This window comes from Genypterus blacodes, unplaced genomic scaffold (genome assembly GCF_046128005.1).
Source record: "Genypterus blacodes isolate CSIRO-AG114 ecotype Tasmania unplaced genomic scaffold, CSIRO-AGI_Gbla_v1 ptg000110l_1, whole genome shotgun sequence".
NCBI classification, from domain to species: Eukaryota; Metazoa; Chordata; class Actinopteri; order Ophidiiformes; family Ophidiidae; genus Genypterus; species Genypterus blacodes.
The window spans coordinates 928,056-950,465 of NW_027466914.1; the positions used below are offsets into that span (position 1 = coordinate 928,056).

Genomic DNA, 22,410 nt, shown 5'->3' on the forward strand with positions numbered 1-22,410 from the left:
CACGTTAAAGACATTCTCCAGCCTGATGAAAATTTAGGGTTATTGCATTTTTTTGATTTTGACATTACTCAGGCACGCCACTCTTCATCAAAATAAGACGGGCTGCCATTATTTCATAATTATTTTAACGATTTCTCCTGTGAAAGGGGTCACTTTCCTAACTCAAGCAAAGACAGATCCCTATTAGACTAATTTGCCTACATGCAAATTCTGGTCATTTTTCCTTCATTAAGTATTTATCATAGATGGGGAAAAAATATATTCATGAAGGCGAAGGAGCAGCCGACAGAGCTGAAACTAATATTTTGCAACTCTAATGATTTTCTGCATCCTTAATTAGATAGAATAAGGTTGATATGATTAGGTCAGGATGTAGTGTTTTTCATTAAAAATACATTTCAGAAACTGTATTCCAAATGTGCCCTTGCAATTAAATAATGAATCCGACGCATTCCTTATTACGGACCCAATTAATATCCGAGGCGAGGGCGTGATTTTAATATAACGACGGGCCACGAGGCCTTCATTAGCTGCATGTGAGGAAGAGGGGATGGGAAGGAAAACAAAGCAATCACAGGTACGGCTGCAGACTGATACAGAGCCAGTTTGAGAAAGTTACTCATCGTAATATTCTTAAAAAGGAACAAGTTTGACATTTTCAACTCTTATTTGCTTTTATCCAAATAGGACACAGCATCTCCAAAGCTTCAAATTGACGCCCTAGTGAAAATAAGACCATGTTTCTTCTGCAGGCCTGTTCAAAAATCAAAACACGTGACACAGACTGAGAAAAACAAAGTTGGGGTGAGGTTTCCTTTCTTCATCTTTATGCTGAGGAAGAACTCAAAAATCCCAGTAAAGGAAGTGAGGCAGAAATGAGGGGTGATTATGATCCATTAGCTTAAAACCAGTCTTCTACATGCGCTGAGCTGTAGCAGGGAAGCAAGCAAGCAAGCAAAGCATCAACGCTGCCGTGTCTCCCTGCAGCACTGAAACAATAAAAAAAGAATCCGCATTCAATAACCAACCTGCAAATGGCCTATTATTATCAAACTTGTAATTTTCACAAGGCGGTCATAAAACATCATCTAATTTTTACTTTCTCACCAATTAACTTTATATTATACATTCCTCTCTGCCATACCATCCCCTCGCGTTGCTCGGAGGTTTGAATATTACTCAGGCTAAGATGTCAGCGGTTGCACTTACACGGGCCAAGCAAAGTGGGTGAGTGAGTCAAGGCCTCGTCTACCTATGTGCCCTTTAATTTGATCTCAGGAAGGAAGGAAAAGAAGTTTCCATTAAAGACCATTTGCCTCAAGTATAGTGGATAAGAGTTGCGAGGCAGGTCAGGCAGCACGCCCACTAATTCATGACATTTTTCATAACTGGAATGCTTTCAAACCTACCACTCACTTCCTGTTCTCCACTCCTTTTTTGCTTTTTGTACAAATGGAAGAGAGCTAGAAGGTTTGACATTAAAATGTAACAGAAACAGACCCAAGTGCTGCAAACAGGTTCAGCTGGATACAAACTTAAATGCCCTTTGACTCTTTAGACATTGTTTCACTTTTCATACATGTTGACTCCAGGACACGTCGCCTCACTCGCTGTTCTTTGTCTCTACTTCTCCCTCTGTTAGTGTGCATTAAATCATCTACAGTGTCACATCGCTTACTTCTACTTATAGCAGCCAGTTAATAATCATTGATCACATTTACGGCTGAAATTAATCAATAATGTATTTAGATTGACACAATGTTATTATTTTACATGTAATCGATGCTGATGTGTCCCTCTGAAATGATAATTTAGACTATCTCAAATATTTAATCTAGTTCTATTTATAAGCTTATTTTTATTAAGCATTACAGTTTATTTTATAATTGTTAATATGACCTATAATGACCCTGAACTGTTACTGTCAAGGTCATTGCTCGCATGTTTATCCTGCCTCTTACAGCACTAATGACCCATTTAACCCATCATGTTTTCAGTTTTCGCATCAGGATTTGCAATATCTCTTTATAAAACACACATTTACTTGTTACGATGAGGTGACATAAAAAGCAGAAACCTGTGCTGTAGTTGAAGGGCGATGACATGTGATAAGTGAGAGATGTGAGCATTGTAAAAGTAACAAAACCCTCATAGTTCTAGTCTTAAAGGTGCATTGGCGAACATTTGCATCAGCTCTGGAGTGTGCTCACATGCCCCACATCATACTAGTGGCTCTGTAATGAGCGTCATTAATTATGTAAAGGCAGTGATGCAGATGGACCTAATTAATTGTCTGGTGTCACCCCCTTGATTACTGTACCTGGAAGGGAGGTGTTAATTTCTGTAATACTTAAGCAGGTACGCAAACTGTTTTGTCAGAGCCGACGCCATGACAGTGACAGAGTAGAGCGCCGGCTAACTCGCAAAAAAAGCTGTTTTGCAGTTAATTCACCAAAAGGAAAGTTTCCCAGTGGTGGTGGTGACATTGTGATAATTGAAGGAGAGAGGGGAGAAATGAAGAGAAGCAGCGGAGGAGGAGGAGGAGGGGGGGGAGGGGGGGAGAGGGAGCTCGCGTCGTGGCCCTGGAGATGTTTTCCCAACCTGATTGCATCAACATTTGCGTACCTTCATGCCGTTTGTCTCCGTATGTCTAGGTAATGGGTTACCAGCGGGCAAGTTGGGAACACCCAAGGTGTTACAACAGCATGGTTGGTGGGGAGTAAACCTGTTGAGAACCAAATAGCACAGATTGGAGTGGTAATGATAACTTGAGTCTGGGAGGCGAGTTGTTAATCATACAAACGCAGAGATCTGCTCTGTGTGTGAGTCCATAGCAGCAGCGTGACAGTTCCATCTGATCAGATTTAAAAGATAGATTCCCGTGAGATACCATCCATTATTCTGCTCCATCCCTCATAAATACAAAGAAAGTGTTTCTGTAATTTCATCACAATAATCCAGTGCAGAAATGATTCATTAATAAGACGAGACACGGGCTGATAGAAGAAACTAAAGTAGAGGAACTCATCACACTTAAAAACTGAACATGTCTGATTTTAATGTAAGAATGGAGATTTGTACTGGCAAAATAGTAAAATCTGAGGTCTGCTGGGTCTTGTGAGTGCCCTGTTTCATATGTAGCCACATAAATGAGGAGTTTTACACCGATATCTTTTGATATACAAGTCCTGAGAGTGCTTTACACTGTCCAATAAAGACACAGCAGTGGCCACATTATACACATATAATACAGCACTTAACCTGCTTTATTAATCTCCTTCTTGCTGTGCAAATGGTACAGTAAAGTGAGCGTGAGGCCACCTGAGACGTTAACTGAAGTGCCGAGTAAAGGAAGAAGCAGCTTGGTAAAGGAAGGTGGACAGAGGGAGCTGCAGAGCGTGACAGCATACACAGGAAGCTGTCACCCAACAATGGAACCCACAGCTCCTGAACAGGAAGCCATAACAGCAACACGGAGCGGGGCGAGGAGGGCCTGAGTGCTTCAGTCACACAGGAAGGGTCAGCTGGAGTCAGAGGGCACCTTGTGGTCTGTGGTGTGTGTGTGTGTGACCGCTTGTGTGTAGTATCTCCCAACACCCCCTGCTTACCTCTCCACCAAAGCACAGCATGGTCAGTGCTCATGCTCCTGACTGATTGTAGACAAATGCAAGCAATGAATGTTCATCTGACACACACACATTTAGAGGATGTTCGTGTGTGAATGTAGTTGTTACGCGTTTCAGATGTGCCGCAACATGCAAACCCTCCTCCGTGCGCCTGTGCCTTCGTGTCACATCACAGTGGCTTCTTCAATTACATCAGATGGCTTTTTTTGTCTTCTTTTTCTTTTTAGTGGACAGCGCTGAGGGCCCCAATTGCCTGAGGCGATGGCGAGCAGGCAGGCAGGCAGGCAGGCAGGGACAGGAGCGGCGTAGCGGCAAAACGCGGCAGCCGCAGCCCGAGCATTAGAGAGCTCAATATGAGATATGACTGCGGAAGGCTGCACGCCCGCGTTCCTGAAAAGGTCACGGACTTCGCTGGGCAGCAATGTGTGAAAAGCTGTGCAGAGCGGTTAGAAAAGAAGAGAAACAGAGACAGGAACACATACATACACACACACATACACACACACGCTCTCCTCTGACCTAATTCACATATTTAACATTTCACGGCCCCGAATGCATTCAAAACAGATCCACGCACGCCGACTCCCTCCCGACAAAGCAGCCCTACATCCTTGTCGCCATCCAGCAGAAAGAGCCGAGCGCGTTCCAGTATGAACTCGTCGGTGTGAACAGTTTAATTACAGGGAGTGTCAGCCCCATTGCTTAATGTGTCCCTCACAATTAATCCAGGGAGAGGATGTCATTATCTGCTAAAGCCTGGGCCCGGGCAGGCTTCTCACTCACAGGGAGAGGAGGCAGAGCGAGGGAGAGCGAGGGAGAGCCAGTCAAAACAAGGAAGCGCCTTCGGTTAGCGGCCCTCGGTCCACCTCCGTGCCTCACAGAAAGGGTTGAGCTAGGATCGTTTTCAAAACACAGCGCTCGCTCGCCCCCATTTTGGGTTCTGGCGTCTTGTGACCCGGGCCTTCAGAGAGGAAGGGCTCCTTCCTTTTTCATTTCTCCATAATATGCTGCGTCGCCCGTCAGCTGTCAAAACACGTCCAGCTGGATGAGGTTAAACCGACGCCACATGTTTTCAACGCTCGGGCCCACCCTTCCCTCCTCCTCCACCTCCACCTCCTCCTCCTCCGCCCTCCATGCCTTCGCTCGCAGCCTCCCGTGTCGGGCGGCGTCCACGGCCCGTAATGCGAAACAGAACGCCAACAAATTGGGACTGTCGAGGAGCGAGGAGAGACGTGTTCAGAAGCTCGGCGAGCGCTTGAACACAAATAGAAAAAGACTCATCGCGTCTTTTCCTGTTTCCTGTGGTTACGCAACCGCACCACCTGGCTCACATTTGTGCCACGGGTGCAGAATGTGGTTTAACAAATATTTAAAATCATTAATGTTAACATTTGTAGACCGGTGAGATGTAATTATTGTGTGAAACAGAAGTGACACACACACACACACACAGACATCCTCACACACCCGAGACTCCGCAGAGGTTTGAACAGCTTGAACTTGACAGATCTGATTCCGTGTGACTGTCCGTCGTTAGTCACTTCTTTTCCCTCCTCTCCCGTCTTTTCCTTTAAAGAGTTTGACCTTGGCCGCTTCCCCGCGGCCCAGAGGGGATGAGGACGAGGAGGGCCTGGTGACTGTGACAGGTGTCGCGTCTTAACAGCCCCACATGACATCCCGAGGAGAGATAGACATTTGGGTTTCACTCATAACCTTAAAGAGACAGTGTGTGTGTGAGTGTGTGTGAGAGTGTGTGTGTGCGGGGGCGTTCGTGCGTCCCTTATTTAGGTTATTGGCTGGGATACTTATCACTTCCAGCCTCCCAGGCCTGATTAGGGTCGAAGCTACTCCAAAGTTAAATTTCAGCGATCAGAGGCTCTCAACTTTTGTAAATCTGTCTGCAGCATCTTAATATGAAGCCTGATCTCCTGAGAGTGTGAGGACAGAGCTCCACGTCTTAAAGTGTAGGTTTCCTGAGAGAGAAATAGGTTTTTGCACAAACTACAAACAGGAGTGTAGATTTATGTCGTCCTCTGTTTCAAGTAGATCTAGATTTTTAGTTTTAACATGCAGCTTTTTGTCATTTTCATTCATTTATACCTGAATATAATATAAACATTACAAACTAATAGGAGCGACACCTTCAAAATACATAGATTACATTCTTATCCATTCTTTAAAGACTGTGTAGTATGCATAATGTGTGTGATAAGGTCTCTGATGGTGAGAGCAGTATCTTCTGTTATACTGTATGTAGGTCAGAGGTTCTGTTTGTGTTTGCATTCATTACGTCTTCGGTCGGTTTGTTTGTATTTTCCCTCCATGTGATATTATTAATGTTTATTGCAGAGAGTTTGGAGTTAACAGAAAGTGAAAAATTGGAGTAATCAATTAAAAAGAATGTTGTTACAGATGTAAATGAGTGCAAACTGCAGCAGTGATTAAGAAGCAGTTGGCAGTCGTTTTGTCGGAGGCATTAAAATATGCAGCAGAAACCATTTTAGGTAAACTTGGGTATTCCGACCCGAACCTGTAAACGTGATCTCCTCGGGGCCCGGGGTGAGTCAGACGTGGAAGTGTGGAAGTGAAGGATGTGTTTACTGTAGGCCGGGAGTGCGTCTTATTTTCCGCAAAGGAGATTAGCAACAGTGAATTATGCATACTTTATTTTCTGGATTATCTCGGGCACCCGCAGATCCTATCTCGCCGGATAATCTCCTTTAAAGTCGTAACTGTAAATATAGTCGTCAGCCTCGCTTGTTTATCGTCTCTCCCAAGTCCAATTCTGTGTGTGCCGCGTTAGGACGGAGTGTGTTCTGTGCACTTTTGACAGCGGTAGCTCAGGTTGAAGTATTTGCTTGGTAGGCGCAGTAATGAGAGGTCGGTGGATAAAATCTGCTGTAGCGTACATGCATTTCATCACTGTGCGTGTGTGTGTGTGTGTGTGTGTGTGTGTGTACGCTTCCCTGCATGCAAATATGAATGGGTGGCCTGTCTTGTCCAGTGGTGCGTTTAAGCAGACACAGACCGTTGCTTCAGCCAAATGGAGCCCAGCGCAGGCGGTGTGTGTAACCATGTCGTTTTCAAGCTGCTCCAATTATATCTGCTGACCGTCCGCATATTGGCCAATTTTACCATAATAGCGTATCTATTTACATTCTAATGGCTGACGTTGCTTGGCTTATCCATGCGTGTGCCTCCGTGGTCGCTTCTCTTATGCTTTGTGCCTTCGCCTCTCCCCGGCATGTAAACTGTACGTGTGTGTGTATGCATATCTGCGCTGTGTGTGCTGCGTACACACAGTCTGCCTGTTTGACCCTCAGCACATCAACTTTGTGCGTACGATCTGCATGCGCCTGCTATTTCCAATTGTGTCTTTATGCTGCGTGAACCGTGCACACGTGTGTCAGTGTGTGTCTGCGTGGGCACGTGCGCTCGTGTGCCCATGCAGTGTGTGTCTGTTGTGTGACCCCTGTGCTCCGTAAGCAGGCCTTGAACCTGCGCCAGCTCTGACAGACAGGGAGGTGGTGGTGGTGGCAGAGTGGAGGGGTTGACCCACTGCAGCTTAGAGATCCTCTGCACAGTACACACTCTTCCACCCACCACCACCACCACCACCCCCCCCACCCCTCGCTCCCCTCCCCACCACAAACCTCCTTCCCTCCTCCAACTCCCTGCTGCCGAGCCCCAAGTGCCCGCAGGCACCGGAGATGCACGCATGCGTTGCCTCACTGTGTGAGGCTTTGTCTGTTTGTGTGCACAGATGTATGTGTGTGTGTGTGTGTGTGATGGTTGATGTGTGTGTGTGTGTGTCTGTGTGTGTGTGTGTGCGTGCGTGTGCATTTGAGGATTTGTGGACAAAAGAAGCAGCCATATCTACCTCCTCTCTCTCGCTTGGCAATAATCATTGATGCTCCGTTCGACTGCTTCCCTGCTCCGTCTCTGCTCGTACACTGAGTTGTGCTGCTGTGACGGCTCTTTGTTTGGAGCGGCACAGCCAAACCTGTGCCGACTGGGAAAACCCTGCAGTAATACAGACGTATATTTGGTGATTTGGCTTAAAATGGCGCCCGTAGGTGATGGTAGGTATTGGTGAGAAGTTCTAAAGAAAAAACAACCGATGTGGAGTGATTTAACTGCTGACATTTGCATTTATTAGACTCAACCAATCAGTTGAGCTGTTAAAAGTGTTTTTCATACCTCCCTCAAGAGTCACAGGGGAGAGTTTGGAACGAAAACTTGGAGCTGCAATTGCATTTTCTTTCTATATTTCCTTATTTTACAGATGACATCTGGTGCTGTCTCTGTCTCGTCACCATAGAAGTCTTGGCATTCATGTTTGGCATCAGGTTGCTGGTCTATGTTCACCTTATCGACAGCACATCAAATTGCCTCCCATTCATTCCATCCTGTGTAAGGAAGTATTGCACAGAAAGCTGGATTCAGGAGTCTTCAAGTTACAAACCGACCACCAACTCAAACCCCAACATAATTTTCCACCCCTGATCTCAGCCTAATCTCACCTCACCCTTCTCTGCATTGGAGCATTTCTTCCCCTCTCACCCGGTCCAGCGTCGGCCCCCTGGTTTTCCTTCCCCATGTCCGGCCCCCTTCGCCCACTTCCCAGTCTCTTCCCCAGTCTCGGTCCCAAACGTAGTCCCAGCCACAGCCGGGGCTTCCATGTGCGACTGACACATAAATAACCAAGCCTGTCCGCCACCCAGGCAAATTCAAATGCACCTGTCAAAGTGATGAAGCACCCGCCCGCAGGGAAGCATTGTTTACATTTTCACTCCACTCTTCGCAAAAGTGAGATTCTAATTATTTCCCCACTGTAAATTAAAGCCAAGTGGGACAGAACTACAAACCAAAAGGATCATGGCGGTGGCAGGAGAGAACCCACCAAGCTCTCCCATGTTTAAAGCCAGTGTTCGGGTGGTGTCGATAAAGAGAGAGGATGCAAGATGGAGGGACGGCGATAGAACGCAGGGCGAGGGATATACTGTACGTTAAGAAGGCTGTGGAGCAGTTCTGTGCTTGTTTACAGGCGGCGTCCTGGAGAACTTTAACTGACTGGAATTCATTATGTCCCCACATTTCATACATAATAATGTGGCAACAACAGGCTGCATTATTTTTCATACCGATGGACAGAGAGAGAGAGAGGGATGGAGAGAGAGGAAGAAGGAGGAAGGGAAATATTGAATTAATCCTTGGGAAACATACAAATGGAAAGTACAATTAGGACCGGACCAAATTAATGGTAACGGCCTTGTTTGGGTCAATCATTGAGTGATCAGGGTGACTGTATAGACAGTATAGGCGCACACACACCTTTGCGAGAAAAGGCTTCATATGTAATAAGTAGACCCAATAAGACACTCTGGGCTCTTGCTAGTTTGTGTGTATTAATCAGCGATGCATCCGGTTCTATGTCCCTGTTTTCAAAATGGTGGATTTAGGGACGCATTAGTGGACCGTGAGTGATTTCTTATTCTCTCTCCCGGCCTGTGATTGGTTCCCCCGCCTTGACAGTGTTATTATTCCCATAAAGAAATAGTCAAGGTTTCTTTTCCCAAGGTCATGCAGCTACTTAAAGTTTGGGAACAAAACTGTTTTGGTTGTCAAGCGCGCAAGATGGGGTCACCGCGGAGACGTCCCTTTTCTTAAATAACGGTCAGCGCCAGACACTCTGTTTACATCCGACATGTCACAAAATGGAGGGAAATGTCACATGGTGATATTTGTGGCAGCCAAGGACAAGTGAGACAAATGTACAAAATGCATTACGCCTCACCCAGACAGAGCAATTATTAGACCAGTCTGTCGCTCAACGGGAAATTACACTTTAATTCCCAGAAACTGTCTGGCCTCTTTCTTTTTGCTGCTATTAGTTGCAAGTTTGCATCCTAATTTAGGTATGAATATGGGTCACTTCTTAAATATAACACCAAAGATCTGCTTAGACTGTAATGCCTTTACGCTTTAGCCTATTTTCTGGCTTCAACCTGACAAAACAGAACAATATTGTAGCTGCTGAAAAATCCCAAATCCAGACACATTTTGTATTTGCGCCGGGATAAAGCGATCAACAGGTCAGGCTGCTTTTCCTTTTGAAAAAAAGAGTTCAGAATGTTTTTTTTTTTAAAGAAACCCAAGACAGATTGCTTTTATTTGGTATTCTCGTGTGGCCTGGTATGATTTGCTAAGTGTGAAATCACATCTTCTCCCTGACAGACAGACTCTATTTGTGATCCGTGGAGCCATGTCTGCAGCTGTGCCGTCCTCACTTCCTGTCCCTCCCTCCCCATCCGGCGTGTGCATTTGCGGTAACGTCTACAAATCCGCAAATTTATGTCCCTGCTGGAAAACATGGTTTGCCGTTTATAGTCCCCCCGCCAAAGGAAACAAGGCCCGTCTCTCCTGATGCAAGGCGAGGGGACTGATGTAGACTCTATCAGATTTCTAAATACAGACCCCAACAATAAATCCCAGCTTGATTGGGTTTGAATTGGGTTAGCTCACTTGAATGCTATCTGCTTAACCCACAGCTGGCCCGTCTGCTCCATGCAGGCATTGAACCTAAATCAGTCACTTAGTGCTCTCAAATGGAACAATGGCGGAGTAGAGAGAGCACTCAAGCTAAGGGCTCCAAGCCAGGCTAGCACCATAACGCAACACAACAGACCAGAACAGAGTGGAGCCGGGGCGCAGAACAGGCCCCGCTAATGCTCTTTGCTTTTAGCGTCTCGGCTGGTGATGCGTCGTGAGAGCCGTGGTGCGTTGCATGAAATGGCATCACCCAAGACGAGCGCACAAACACCTTTTCAGGCTTTTGTGCGACGTTGTCAACCGGATTTCACATGCTAATTGGCGTAGGATGGTGTCGCAGCGGACCATCAAAATAACATTTTCACGTGAGCCAAGATACACACACATACACGGGGGGTTTGAGCAGGTGTGTTGAACCGAACTGACTGAGAAAAATGGAGGCTGAATCTGTGTGTTTATGTTGCGCCACTGTGCTGCTTTGTCTGCCAAACTCTGGATTGGGACCATAAATGGATCACAAACTCACTTTTTGCGGGTCCCGATCCTGCCAGTAGAGCAGCAGGGAGCACTTTCACCCACATTTTGGTTTGACTCTTCAAACACACACACACACACACACACACACACACACACACACACACTCCACTGGATGTAGCGTGACTGATAGTTCCCTCATTCACACAGGTCTCTTTTATCGTTTGCATTGAAAGGTCTTACGAATGGAGTTCCTCATTTTCACATCAGATAAGTTATTTATAAAGAGCATCACACACAAACCATCACCTGTTTGAGTCTGACAGTAGATTCCACCAATATGGAGTAGAACTATCCTGGAGTAAATTATATTTGAGCTATGAATGACTGATTCAGAAATGTGACAGATATGCTCATTCAGTTGATCAGGCAATTTATTTAAATCCCAAATTTTATGTATTTTTCTGTTTGTAGTGGTAGTATAAAGGAAAATGAGGGGTAACTTATTTGAGGTAGGCCATGGATTTCGCCTCTCCAAAACCTTAAGTCGTCAACCTGGGGTCTGAAATATGTTGCAGCTCATTAACATTGCCGTTTTTCTTACCTGGGACACGCCTTGCAATAACACATCTGTAATGCGATACCCGTGCGCTAATTAATGCAGCGGAAGCTTTATGAATGAGCTTCAGTGACGAGGTCGCTGGATTAGCATGAAGCTGTGCAGTAAGTGTGTGTTTTTATCAGCCGCCCCCCCAAAATAAAGTCTTACTGTACATTAAACCTAAGCTGAGACTCACAATGTAGTGAGAGATTTAACACTCTCTAAACACGCCGCAGTTTTGCCTTCTCAAATCGACACACACACATACATACACACACATATACATACACACACTATCCAAACAGACTGATTGCAGCCTTGCAGAGGTGCTGATTACTTAAGGAATTCAGGTAATCAGTTCCCCCCAGTGTGGGCCAAGGCCAAGCTACAGGCGAGACGCAGCCGAGGCGATTCCACTAATGAGCGTCTGAGTTAGCGTCGAAGAGATGCATTCCCTCGCCCGTACACACACACACACACACACACACACACATGGACGCACCAGAACGTTTCAAAGTATTCTTAGTTTTTTTTCTTCCTCTCAGTGCCTGCGACGGGTTGACGTCGGGCCCGGCTTGCCCGTTCACACAGTGTCCCTAATTACGAGCGCGGTAATGGCTCGCGCTGTTTTCTTGGTGAAGTGCCTAGAGTTGTGTTTGGATAAGCGTTTATGAGCGCGGGGTGACATCGATACGCCGCCAAATTAAGGTTCTCCTTCAGCGTGACCCTGCCACTCACGGCCTCACTGAATGAGTTTGCCTTTTTCCTTTTTCTGTATTTTTAGACGACTCATAATTACGGAGCCAATTAGGGGGTCACCTTGAGTTTGACTAACTCTACTTGAAAAACTTCCTCCTCCTGCTGACACTCAGTGTGTGAATGTGTGTGAGTATGGATGCATGATTTGTTTATGTATGTGATTATGTGCCTGGATGTGTGTATAGTTTGGTGTGTAACTTAGTAACCATTGGGCTTGTGTTGAGAATTAGAAATAACTGGCTTACACACACATACACCTAAAATCTTAATAGTGTTGTCTAATTTGAAATTAAATTTAAACACTGAAAAAGAGAGTAAGAGAGTGAGAGGGAGAGAGAGAGAGAGAGAGGGGAGGGGGCGTGCAAGGGCGAGAGCTTCCATGATCTTCACACATGGATGACTTCAAGTTACATGACCTATATAACATGTTACACGCTCTGCTTGCTCTCCGTGTCTCACCCTAATAGAGGAGGGCAGTGCATTACAGGTGTGTAAACCCCCAACACACACATACACGCACACACAAAGAGTCGTATACAAGCCTGCCACCAGGATCATATCATCATACTTATGCATGATCAGCTAACATAACCTGTTTGGTTACCTGCCACATATCCAGCCTCACTGTCCTCCTGCTCTGCACTGAATGGTTCCTGTGCAGCACTGCTGCTTCTCTCACAGCTACGCGCGTGTGCATGTCGGCCAGAGTTCAGCAGAATGAACACAAACGGTTCTTGGTCTAATCAGATCGTTAAAAGAAATACTTTTTATTTTATCATGACGATCGTATTATAATGCTACAGTTGTCTTCATTTGTCCACATGTTCTTCATTCCATCACAGTGTTAAGTAGACCGCCCTCATACCTCTGCCAAGGCCCAACACTTCTCTAAATTTGCATTTCGGCCGTTATAAATTTGGACTTCTGCTTTTAGTAAGTAATAAGTTGAATCTTGATCTGCATTAAATACACTAACACAGAGACAACACAATCTGTTGACAGAAAACATAAATGTAGTTGTGGTTCACACCTCTTTTCTTCCTCTTGACTGTGTTTATTCATTCATCCTTTACTCCTTTCCTTCCTTATCTCTCATTCTTCTCCTCCCACCCGATCTCTCACTCATATGTCACTCCCATCCTCCCTCTCCCTCCCTCCCAGGTTGCAGTCTACGACTACATCTGGACGGCGGAAGACCGCTTAGTGGGCTCTACACACCCCAACGCTGACCCCCCCAGACCAGGGGGTGAGACCTGCACCCATGTGGCCGTCTACACGCTGTACCTGAGCGGGGTTAAACAAAGACACAGGCACTTCCTCCGTCAGCCGGGCGGAACTATCGTGGAGGTGGGATATTCACGTCCATGTCATCTGAACACATAGCTGATATATGCAGATCCATGTTGTCGTCTCACCTCTCTTCTCCTCCTCCTCCTCCTGAAGCCTTCATGGCGGAGATGAGGAGGGAAGGAGGGACCGGAGGAGGGTGGAGAGACAGGGGGCTGGATGTTTGCGTAACACTCCTACCCCTTTGTGACTCATAGAGGGAGGAGGGAAGAGGGCGGAGGGAATAATGGGATGCAGTAACCACTTCCTCCTTCATCATTCATCACAAACAACAGACAACAGTACAGCTTGGTGGTCTGAAAGTGTGAATGACCAAAGTCTGATGTCATTTTTTAATTATGGCTTTAAAAGGAAAAAAAGATAATACTAGCTTTGAGAGACGGACAAGGAATCTGATCATTATCCCTCTCTTCCCTTATATGGACTTCATATGTGGCTATAGATCTCATTAATGCCTTTAATCCTCTTCACATCTCAGCAGAACATGTGATTGTATAGCAAGTAACTAAATCTTCAGTCTTCTCCTCTTCGTTTCTTGATCTTCCTGTTTTGCGACCACGTACGTTTACAGCGTTGTAAAACTGCTGGTGATTAACGCCACAAAGCCGGACCATCGGCTTCACTTGGCCGCGCCCGTGTAATAAGTTCTCCGTTCTAACTTTGATGCCCTCCAACCCCCTGCCAGACAGCCAGGTCAGACACAGACTGATGCACAGATTGTTGCCTAATTGAAACCCGACCAAAACATGAAATATAGCTTCTGCGACGGTGCCGCATTAGGAGAGGATTCACTCCCTTCCATCACTCCGTCTGTCCCCCAAAGAGCGACCTGGATCGTCCCAACTGAATTAATCTGTCCAACTTTCAATGTCAGAGGAATGAGGCAGGCGTCTACGCGCTGACAATTAGCTCTGAGGCTCTGTTGCGTTCTAATGGCTCTCCGTCATAATTTGAGTGATGGCGAGCGTATGTGAGTAAATACACTGCGTGGCATATTTATAACTTGCTGGGTGTGTGTCCGTATGTGTGTGTGTGTGTGTGTGTGTGTGCCTGCGTTGCCTCTAGACCTGTGCACGGCAGATGAGACATCTGGGGTTGTGTTTTTTTCATAGTTCAGAGTTGCTTGTAGCTGAAAAGAGCACCGACACACTCACACACACACACACCCACACACATGGATACAGACTCAGTTGTAGAAGGAAAAATATTATTCACTCAAGACAAACAGGAGAACCTACAGCACTCGTCCACTCCATAAACAGGATCATGCATAGATGAATATAGGCTCTAATACATATTTAAGGATTTCACAGAGGCCACAACAGAGTGGAATATCAGCAGCCACACACACACACACACACACACACACACACACACACACACACACACACCCTCGCTCTCTTACTCTCACACACTGTCCCTTGGGTGTTGAGTTTGTCAGGCAGGGAGCTGTGCTTTGCGAGAGATGCCCGTGGCGTCCTCTCTCACCTGCTGGTCGCGAGGAGCCACAACACGCTGACAGAGCCGCGCTCCAGCAGACGTCTCCACACAGGACGGATCCCTGGCTTTACATATTCAAATCTAATCCTCCCCTGAACTGCTTTTATGTATAGAACAACATCCAGGAATCACCAAAGGGCATCCCCGGCACTCGGAAGAACACTTGAGCTGATTTTATTAGTGTTTTATATAATTCTCGCAGCGATACACACACACACACGGGCGCACAGCGACAGGGTGTTGCGTACAAACTGGCCTGCAGATGTAAGGTGACAGCTCCTCGGAGAGGAATAACAGCCGTGCGGGCAATCCCACGAAAAATAAGCAAATAAAAATGAAATAGAAAAAGACGCTGCTGTTGAATTCTAGGAGACACAGTGACCACAGCAGAGCGCTCAGAGCCGTACTCCCCTTAGATTTATGGCATTTTAAAGGTATTTTATTGGTTTTCCTGTACAGGCTCATTACTTTATTCATTTATCAGAGCAGTGGCATGTTTTATGGTGATGTGGTGACACTGCTGTGGTATCGGGGTTAGAATGATGCAGCATGGACACAATAAGGATTAAACCATAACACATAATGCTGTTTATTAATATTATTGACTTTTTAAACTAATTATCGATCATTATCGTTGACTGAAATGAGAGGATAGGGTGGAGAGTAACATGTTATCTTCGTTTGTCTGTGTAACAACTTGGTGACGCTCTTTGTCATAGTTCGTTAAAAGCCTCATCCCGCCTTCTTAAAAAGTCTCGTCTGCGTTTACTTGGGAAATATTGACGAATGGCTCATTTCCTTCACCGGCTCTGTTTTTGCAGGCAGCGTCCTGGACGAGATTCCCTGAGGGGACCAGCTCCTACCTTAGACTAACATGACCAAAAGCTCCAGGGGCCAAAAGTAGCTTTGCACAACGCCCTCACATTTGCACCCAAAATTTGGCTAAACGAACACAACAAAAAGCAAGCCCTGGAAGTGAGGCCCCGAGCTATAGACACTCTTAGACACTGTTTGGATCTGATAAAACGGCGAGGCGTGTCCTGTTTGATGTGCTGCAGAATGAGAGTGAAGGAGTCATGTGAAACTAAATATATCTGCTGTTTATTCAGCCATTCCCGAAGCAAACACGGTGACGGAAAATTTCTCCTTCGTGTCGCTTTGGGAGAGAGATCTGGCAACTTATGGGTGTGTAGTGAAATTTCCTGATAATGAACTCTTTATTGACTCGCATAATGAATTCTGTTTAAAGAAAGTTAATATTAATGATCCATCATATGCGATCACACAGGAAAACCACCCGGGGGCCAGTTTCTGTAATATTGACCGTGTTGGAAGGAGCGGTTCCGGCTGAGTGAAAACAATGCGAAAAGTTAAAGCAACGCTCACATCAGTGTGCGCCAATAAAAGACATTAAAGGTAAAGTGAGGTGTAGCTTTTCAAACACTTATTACCTCTAAACAGATGTTCCCCAGCTGCCGCCGCACATCGCACACTGCTGACGACAACTGTCGGGGCCGAGATTATGCAGGGAACGGCGTCTCTATAACCTAGGACCTTCAGAGAGGGCCTCATAACCACTCTGTCTGAAGAAACAAGATGGCTGATGAAGAAATTAATGCAGACAAAGCCATTATCTCCCCTCCTAAAATCACAGTGGGTTTATGTCCCCCCGTGTCGCTTTTTCTCCCAGGCTAGCATTTAAGTGTCGACGGACTTATAAAAAGATAGGACACGCCAACTGTGCTCCTCTCGTCTCCTCTCCCTCCATATGGGAGGCGGCAGCATATGCAGGAACTGGCTCGGCTTCTGTAAAACTTCCATTAAAGATGCACAACTAAGGCTCTGCCAGCTTGAATATTACCTCTCTCCGCAAATTATTTATGGCTCGGAAAAAGCGCTGATGAGAGGCATCTCCATCTCCAGCAACTTGTATAAATACAAACACAGCCTGCACTGTTTTGTCTCTCTTCATAGTTTATTCATACACAGCCATGTTTGAGCCGTTAGCTTCCTTTATCTTCACCTCTGCAGCTTTTGTCTTCATGTTTTGCTGTAATTATGCCACATCCTCCTCATACCAGTGCTTAATTCTATGATTACGCTGATAAATATGCCCGTGACAGTGACGACCTCATCAGCGTGATGTGTCATCAAACGTCACATTCATTAGGAGCCTTTTGTCTTTGGCTCTCCGTGACTCAGCCCGCCGCTGCTCCCGCCGACTCCCGACTCCTTCGCCGGACCAATATTGACCTAATTCAGCATGCAGAGAATATGAAGAAGTTAACCTTTTGAGAAACACCTCGCAGCAACATTAATTGACAAACCGCATCAATTCTCCCTCCTACCCCTCTTTTGTAATTACTCTGCCGCGCGTTTTGATTGCCGCCGCGGACCCACGCTTCATTTGCCGTGAGGTCATCGCCAGCCCTCAGAAATATGAATATGATTTATACGGGAAGTGAGTGCGCCAGGGTGTGTGCGCTGTCTATTCTGTATGTGGCAACACACACACACACACACACACACACACACACACACACACACACACACACACACACACACACACACACACACACACACACACACACACACACACACACAGAGAGGGAGGAGGGGAGGTGTCCTTGGCTATGTATGTTGCATGAGGAGATTAATGCCTCCCTGGCAGCCATATCTGCTTAGCAGGAGGACTTCTCCAAAGTACACCGCATGTAATTATCTGGCAAGTTTATACTAGTTTTTGATAAAGAAGCGTTCTGTGGCACATTTTTCAAGTTTGCTCAATTGCTGCTCTCTCTGTAATTTGCCCATTTGCTCCTTTACAAAAGCACAAACCTGATCCGGTGCTGTTATGGTGTGCAGAGACATAAGCCTGGTTCACCCCCTCCTGTGTGTGTGTGTGTGTGTGTCATAGATGTTATTGTCTTTGTCCATTCCTCCGCTGCACCGTCGTGTCAAATATGTTTGGTTGCTCACTTGATTCTAGCTTGAAGCAGTGGGGCCCTACTCCACACTAAGTAGGCCATCCCAGAGTTGTAGAAGCTGTTTCCCCTTTGGGACTTCAGTTAGTGTGTCACGTAAAATCTCCATTCTTTTTTTGCTTCCCCTCCAAGTTTGACTCTAAGCAGTGGAAATGAAGCGGCGGCAACAATACTCTGCAGGCCTCAAGGAAAATAGTAGTTTTTCTGCCAATCTCAGCCTCCGTCAGCCAGTTGAACCTGTACTTAGAGGTGCCTGATACAAAGCCCTGGGGTCTGCTGCACCATTCATCTGAGGTCACGTTCCCATTCATGTCCCCTGGCTTAGCATTGGTAACCATGGGTTACTATTTGGGCTTTTCCTTTAAGGTGATGGGCGATATAGACGGTGTGGACAATGCTGTGTCGCCCGGCCCGGATCAGGGCTCTGACGGCCAGAAGGTGGAAGACGAAGGCACGAGCGTCGCCCACAAGCTACGGAAGAGGAGGAGGAGGCCGTTCGTGCGTGAGTTACATTTATGAGCTATTATCAATGTGTTGTGTGTGCCTGTGGAGCTCAGTGTGTGTGTGTGTGTGTGTGTGTGTGTGTGTGTGTGTGTGTGTGTGTGTGTGTGTGTGTGTGTGTGTGTGTGTTAATTCCACTTAAATTGTTTTTGCACGTGAGAGTGCAAACATCTCGTCACCTTGTGACTCAGATGTGACCCCCCCCCCCCCTTCTCTCTCTTGTGTAAACGTTCGAGCTGTTGTTTGTCCGACAGCGTTTGCTCAGTTTTGTTGGCTGTTCCATTCCCTCAGGGTCCCATCGGGTTGTACCAGTAGGAGGAAGTGGGTGTGGCTCCAGCTTTGCACTGCAAGATTTCAGCCAATGATAGGAGAGAGACAGGTGGACCCTAAAGCGATGTAAGTCCTCTGAGCAACCGTCTTCTCCAAGGCTCTACAAATATACCGCACTTCTTTAAAAGTTTTAAGATTGAAGATATCTTCTGCTGTGTATATAAATGTGGAATTCTTAATATTAAAAGTATGAAAATGAGAGTGCTAACAATCAGGAAATTACTCCAACCTAAAATTCAGGGATGGCACAATTTAATGACAGAAATATTAACTGCTTATCAGAAAGTGAAAGATCTTCTGTAGATTCTTGAATAAAAACAGGAATGTTGCCAAATGGTGGCCGTGCATTCTATTGTTCCCGCTCTCACTAAATACTCCAGCAACACCAGTAAACATAAACAGTGTTTACGTGAAATGATAAAGCCATTTGTAACCTCGTAAACAATGTGGGGTAACAGTTGTAATGAATGCGGGGTCGTTAGGAGCCGAGCGTCGCCCCAACACGGTGAGAAATGAAGATTCTAAAAGTCACTAATCAGAACAGGAGTGATAAAATATCAATATTGGGGCTCACATTAAGCGGGATAATATTCAGGCCAGCTTGATTTGTATTGAATATGTGTCTGCTAGCCAGTGCTCGGCGTAATGAAGTGGCTCACAAATCAGGCCGTAATGGCCGCCTACTTACACATATTGCTTAATTAAAGGTTGTGAGCTTATTAGCATGTGTCTGCGGCGCCAGGCGCGGGGGAGATGGGGATCGGGCGCTGATGTCGTTGAGGGCCAAGGCTGTAAAGGTTTTATAGATAGCTAACCTATCACACTAAAACCCATAGCCCCCTAAAATCGGATCTTAATAACCTGTCATTTTCATTGATGATGATTCGGCTTTATGGGCGGCCATTACGGATCAAGTCCTTGGTCTTCTTGTGAGGAGACGAGGGCCATTCCAGCTCGCCGCCATCGCCTTACTTTTTGGCCTTGAAGTTGCTCCTCGCCGCCCCATGTTTAAACCAGAGAGATGGTGGCCCCGGGGGCGCGGCTCACGATGTGTACACACACGCACACACACACAGAGCTGCTCTCTCGTGCTCTCTCTCTTACAAACACACACACACACACACAGGCACAGCCCAGCACTCCTCTGTTTGTTATCCACAGAGCTCAAATAGAACCGAAGGCCAATCCAAGACTTGAAGTTCTTATGAATTACAAGTAAAAATGATATTGAATGATATAAATATGAAGATATTGAATTATTTCTGGATTTATCTGCATTTTCACGTGTTTGTTAGCAGTTTTTAGTCATTTTTAGCTTCAGTTCCATGATGTTTAGGCCAGTATATTATTTAAAGACACATTTTACGTGTGTGTGTGTGTGTTGTGATGAGCGCCCTTCTGGTTGAGTTCACTGACGCTCTATCTCCTCTATATCATGATGACATTTAGTGCTGCAGGTTTATTAAGGTTTATTTTCAGCGCCGGGCAGGACCCCTGTTTTTCTTTTTCCTTTTCCTTTCCTGTCTGACTTTGACACGATCCAGAACCTATGGAGCTAATGCGCTCCAATTAGAGATCACTCCATTAACAGTGACAGTGCTACACCCCCCAATTCAATCATCCCCATAATGAACGCTAAGCAGAGACGCTCGCCTCTCACAGATGACAGGAAAATCTCCGCTTTGCCCTCCGCTCCTCCTCGCTCCCCCTCTCCGCCTGTATATTTTCCCATCTCTTCTGTTTGTTTGCGACATCTCTCTCTTTCTCTCTTTGTTCACTCCCGCGCTTCATATTCCACTCTGTATTTGATATGTTAATATTTTTCAATCAGTCAATAAATGTTCTCCTCCCACTTCCTCTGTCAGGTAGGATGCGTGGCGTTCTCTCGCAAACGCGTCGACATCAAAACAATGTTTTCCAACCGGGGCCAAAGGGCGAAGATGCAGAGGGGGACGAAGGTATTTCAACGCTTCACATATTTGATTGTTAATGACAAAAACAGCATTTCATCACAATGTAAATTCCAGTTTGATCCCTGGGAGCAATTCTTCCTCCTGCACACATTTTGCTGATTTAAGTTAAAAGAAACGGCAACTTTTTGAAGTTAAGAGCCCCGCATCTGCTTAGAGCCGACCCGACCCGGGGATGTTGCTGGAAGAGCGAGGGAGTTAAAACATAAAAAGGAAAAAAAAAGAAACAACACTTTGTCTAATTCTATATTGATGTAGCCCTCAGCTGGAGGTGTTCACATGAAACGGATTGTGCTCAGAAGTGCTGCTGCGTTACCATGGCGCAGGCCGGCGACTCTGTAGGCGCAGTTGGCGGGATGAAGCCGGATTTATTTTTGAATTAAAGTTGCTCGACTGAATAAAAAGGGATTGAAATTCACACATTTTCAGCTTTTCTGATTTAAAAAGAAAATAGAATTTCCTTTTGATGAGGAACTTTCACACGTTTACAGTCTTTTGCTGTGTTGTTGCATTTCTCCAGCTTTGTTTGTGTTTGATGGTGAATCATAATTATAGGTGTTGGTGTGGAAGGAGCTCTGTGTTTGACTCAACCGGGTGCATTTGAAGGCAGATTCACTAAAAATACCTGTAAGCCTAAAAAGTCCAGAGATAAAATGGTTCTCAAACTGTGGCACAATGGAAGTTAGTTCAGTTAATCTTCTCTTTTATTAGAAATTAGACATTCTGACTTTCTTAAACATTTAATCTCTGTTTGTATAGATCATGATACAGTTTAGATGGTGCTGAGTGTGTGCACCCCTCTAACAGCAGCTTTGGGTCTAATCCACTTCTGTTATATTGTTGATACATGGCGGCTGTAATCTCGTGATGGTCCCAACTGTGCCTAACCTGCAGCACCAGCGTGGCAGCGGCCTCCATCGCCACCGCGCCACGGCAACAATATGCAAAGCAGATATACATTCCAGACCTCTGTCAGGCTTCTCTACCCGAGCTGTATTCTTCTCCGCTGACCCCGAACGTGATTTCCTGGTGCTTAATCCGTGGAAAACACACACGGTTCGGGGTGTGAGAGGATGTCAACTCCGCACCATATTTCTCTGGCATCTGGATGGATCGTGTGTGTGTGTCTCTCTCTCTCTCTCCTGCGCACATATTTATTTATTTTTGCTCTTCCAGAGCGGTGTCGGGGAGGCAGATGTCCTGCTCACAGGGAAAAAAATAATTTGCGACGAGGAGGAGAAAAGGGGAGGAGGAGAGGGGGGGGAAATATATGAATATGCAAATCTTGTCACAGTGTGGAACCTTGTAATGAGTGGGAAATGTTGTCGCCATCTTTCATTATGCAGAGGTCATTGCTTAATGCCAGGCAGCTGGGCCCAGCTTCTTCCGTCTGTGCCCCCCCCTCCCTCCCTCCCTCACCACACACACACACACACACACACACACACACACACACACACACACACACACACACACACACACACACACACACACACACACACACACACACACACACACACACCCACCCACACCCCAACCTCTCCTGTCATCTCACAGCAACTTGAACCAAACTACAGCCTGGGAAAACAAATCAGAGGTCACGGAGACGCACGCAAACGGAAGCGCAGACAGACGCCATTGTGAATAAATACATGAAAATGCAGCGTTTTGTAGTGAGAACACACACACACACCTTTCCAAATCAAGGATGTTGCACGTTGACTGGCCTCGTGATGCTGATCCGTGTCGCCGTGTTGCATCCAAAC

At 46.0% G+C, this 22,410-nt stretch overlaps 1 protein-coding gene across 1 annotated transcript in view; it reads left to right on the plus strand.

Moving 5' to 3' along the window:
* Positions 1 to 18,709, plus strand: part of ofcc1 (orofacial cleft 1 candidate 1) — a 69,772-nt gene extending 51,063 nt beyond the window's left edge. The window contains exons 19-21 of the mRNA XM_076161062.1: positions 13,174 to 13,359; positions 18,210 to 18,345; positions 18,636 to 18,709. Of these exons, the coding sequence (XP_076017177.1) occupies positions 13,174 to 13,359; positions 18,210 to 18,345; positions 18,636 to 18,709 (396 nt within the window). The remainder of the gene's footprint in view (positions 1 to 13,173; positions 13,360 to 18,209; positions 18,346 to 18,635) is intronic.
* Positions 18,710 to 22,410: the final 3,701 nt, after the last annotated feature.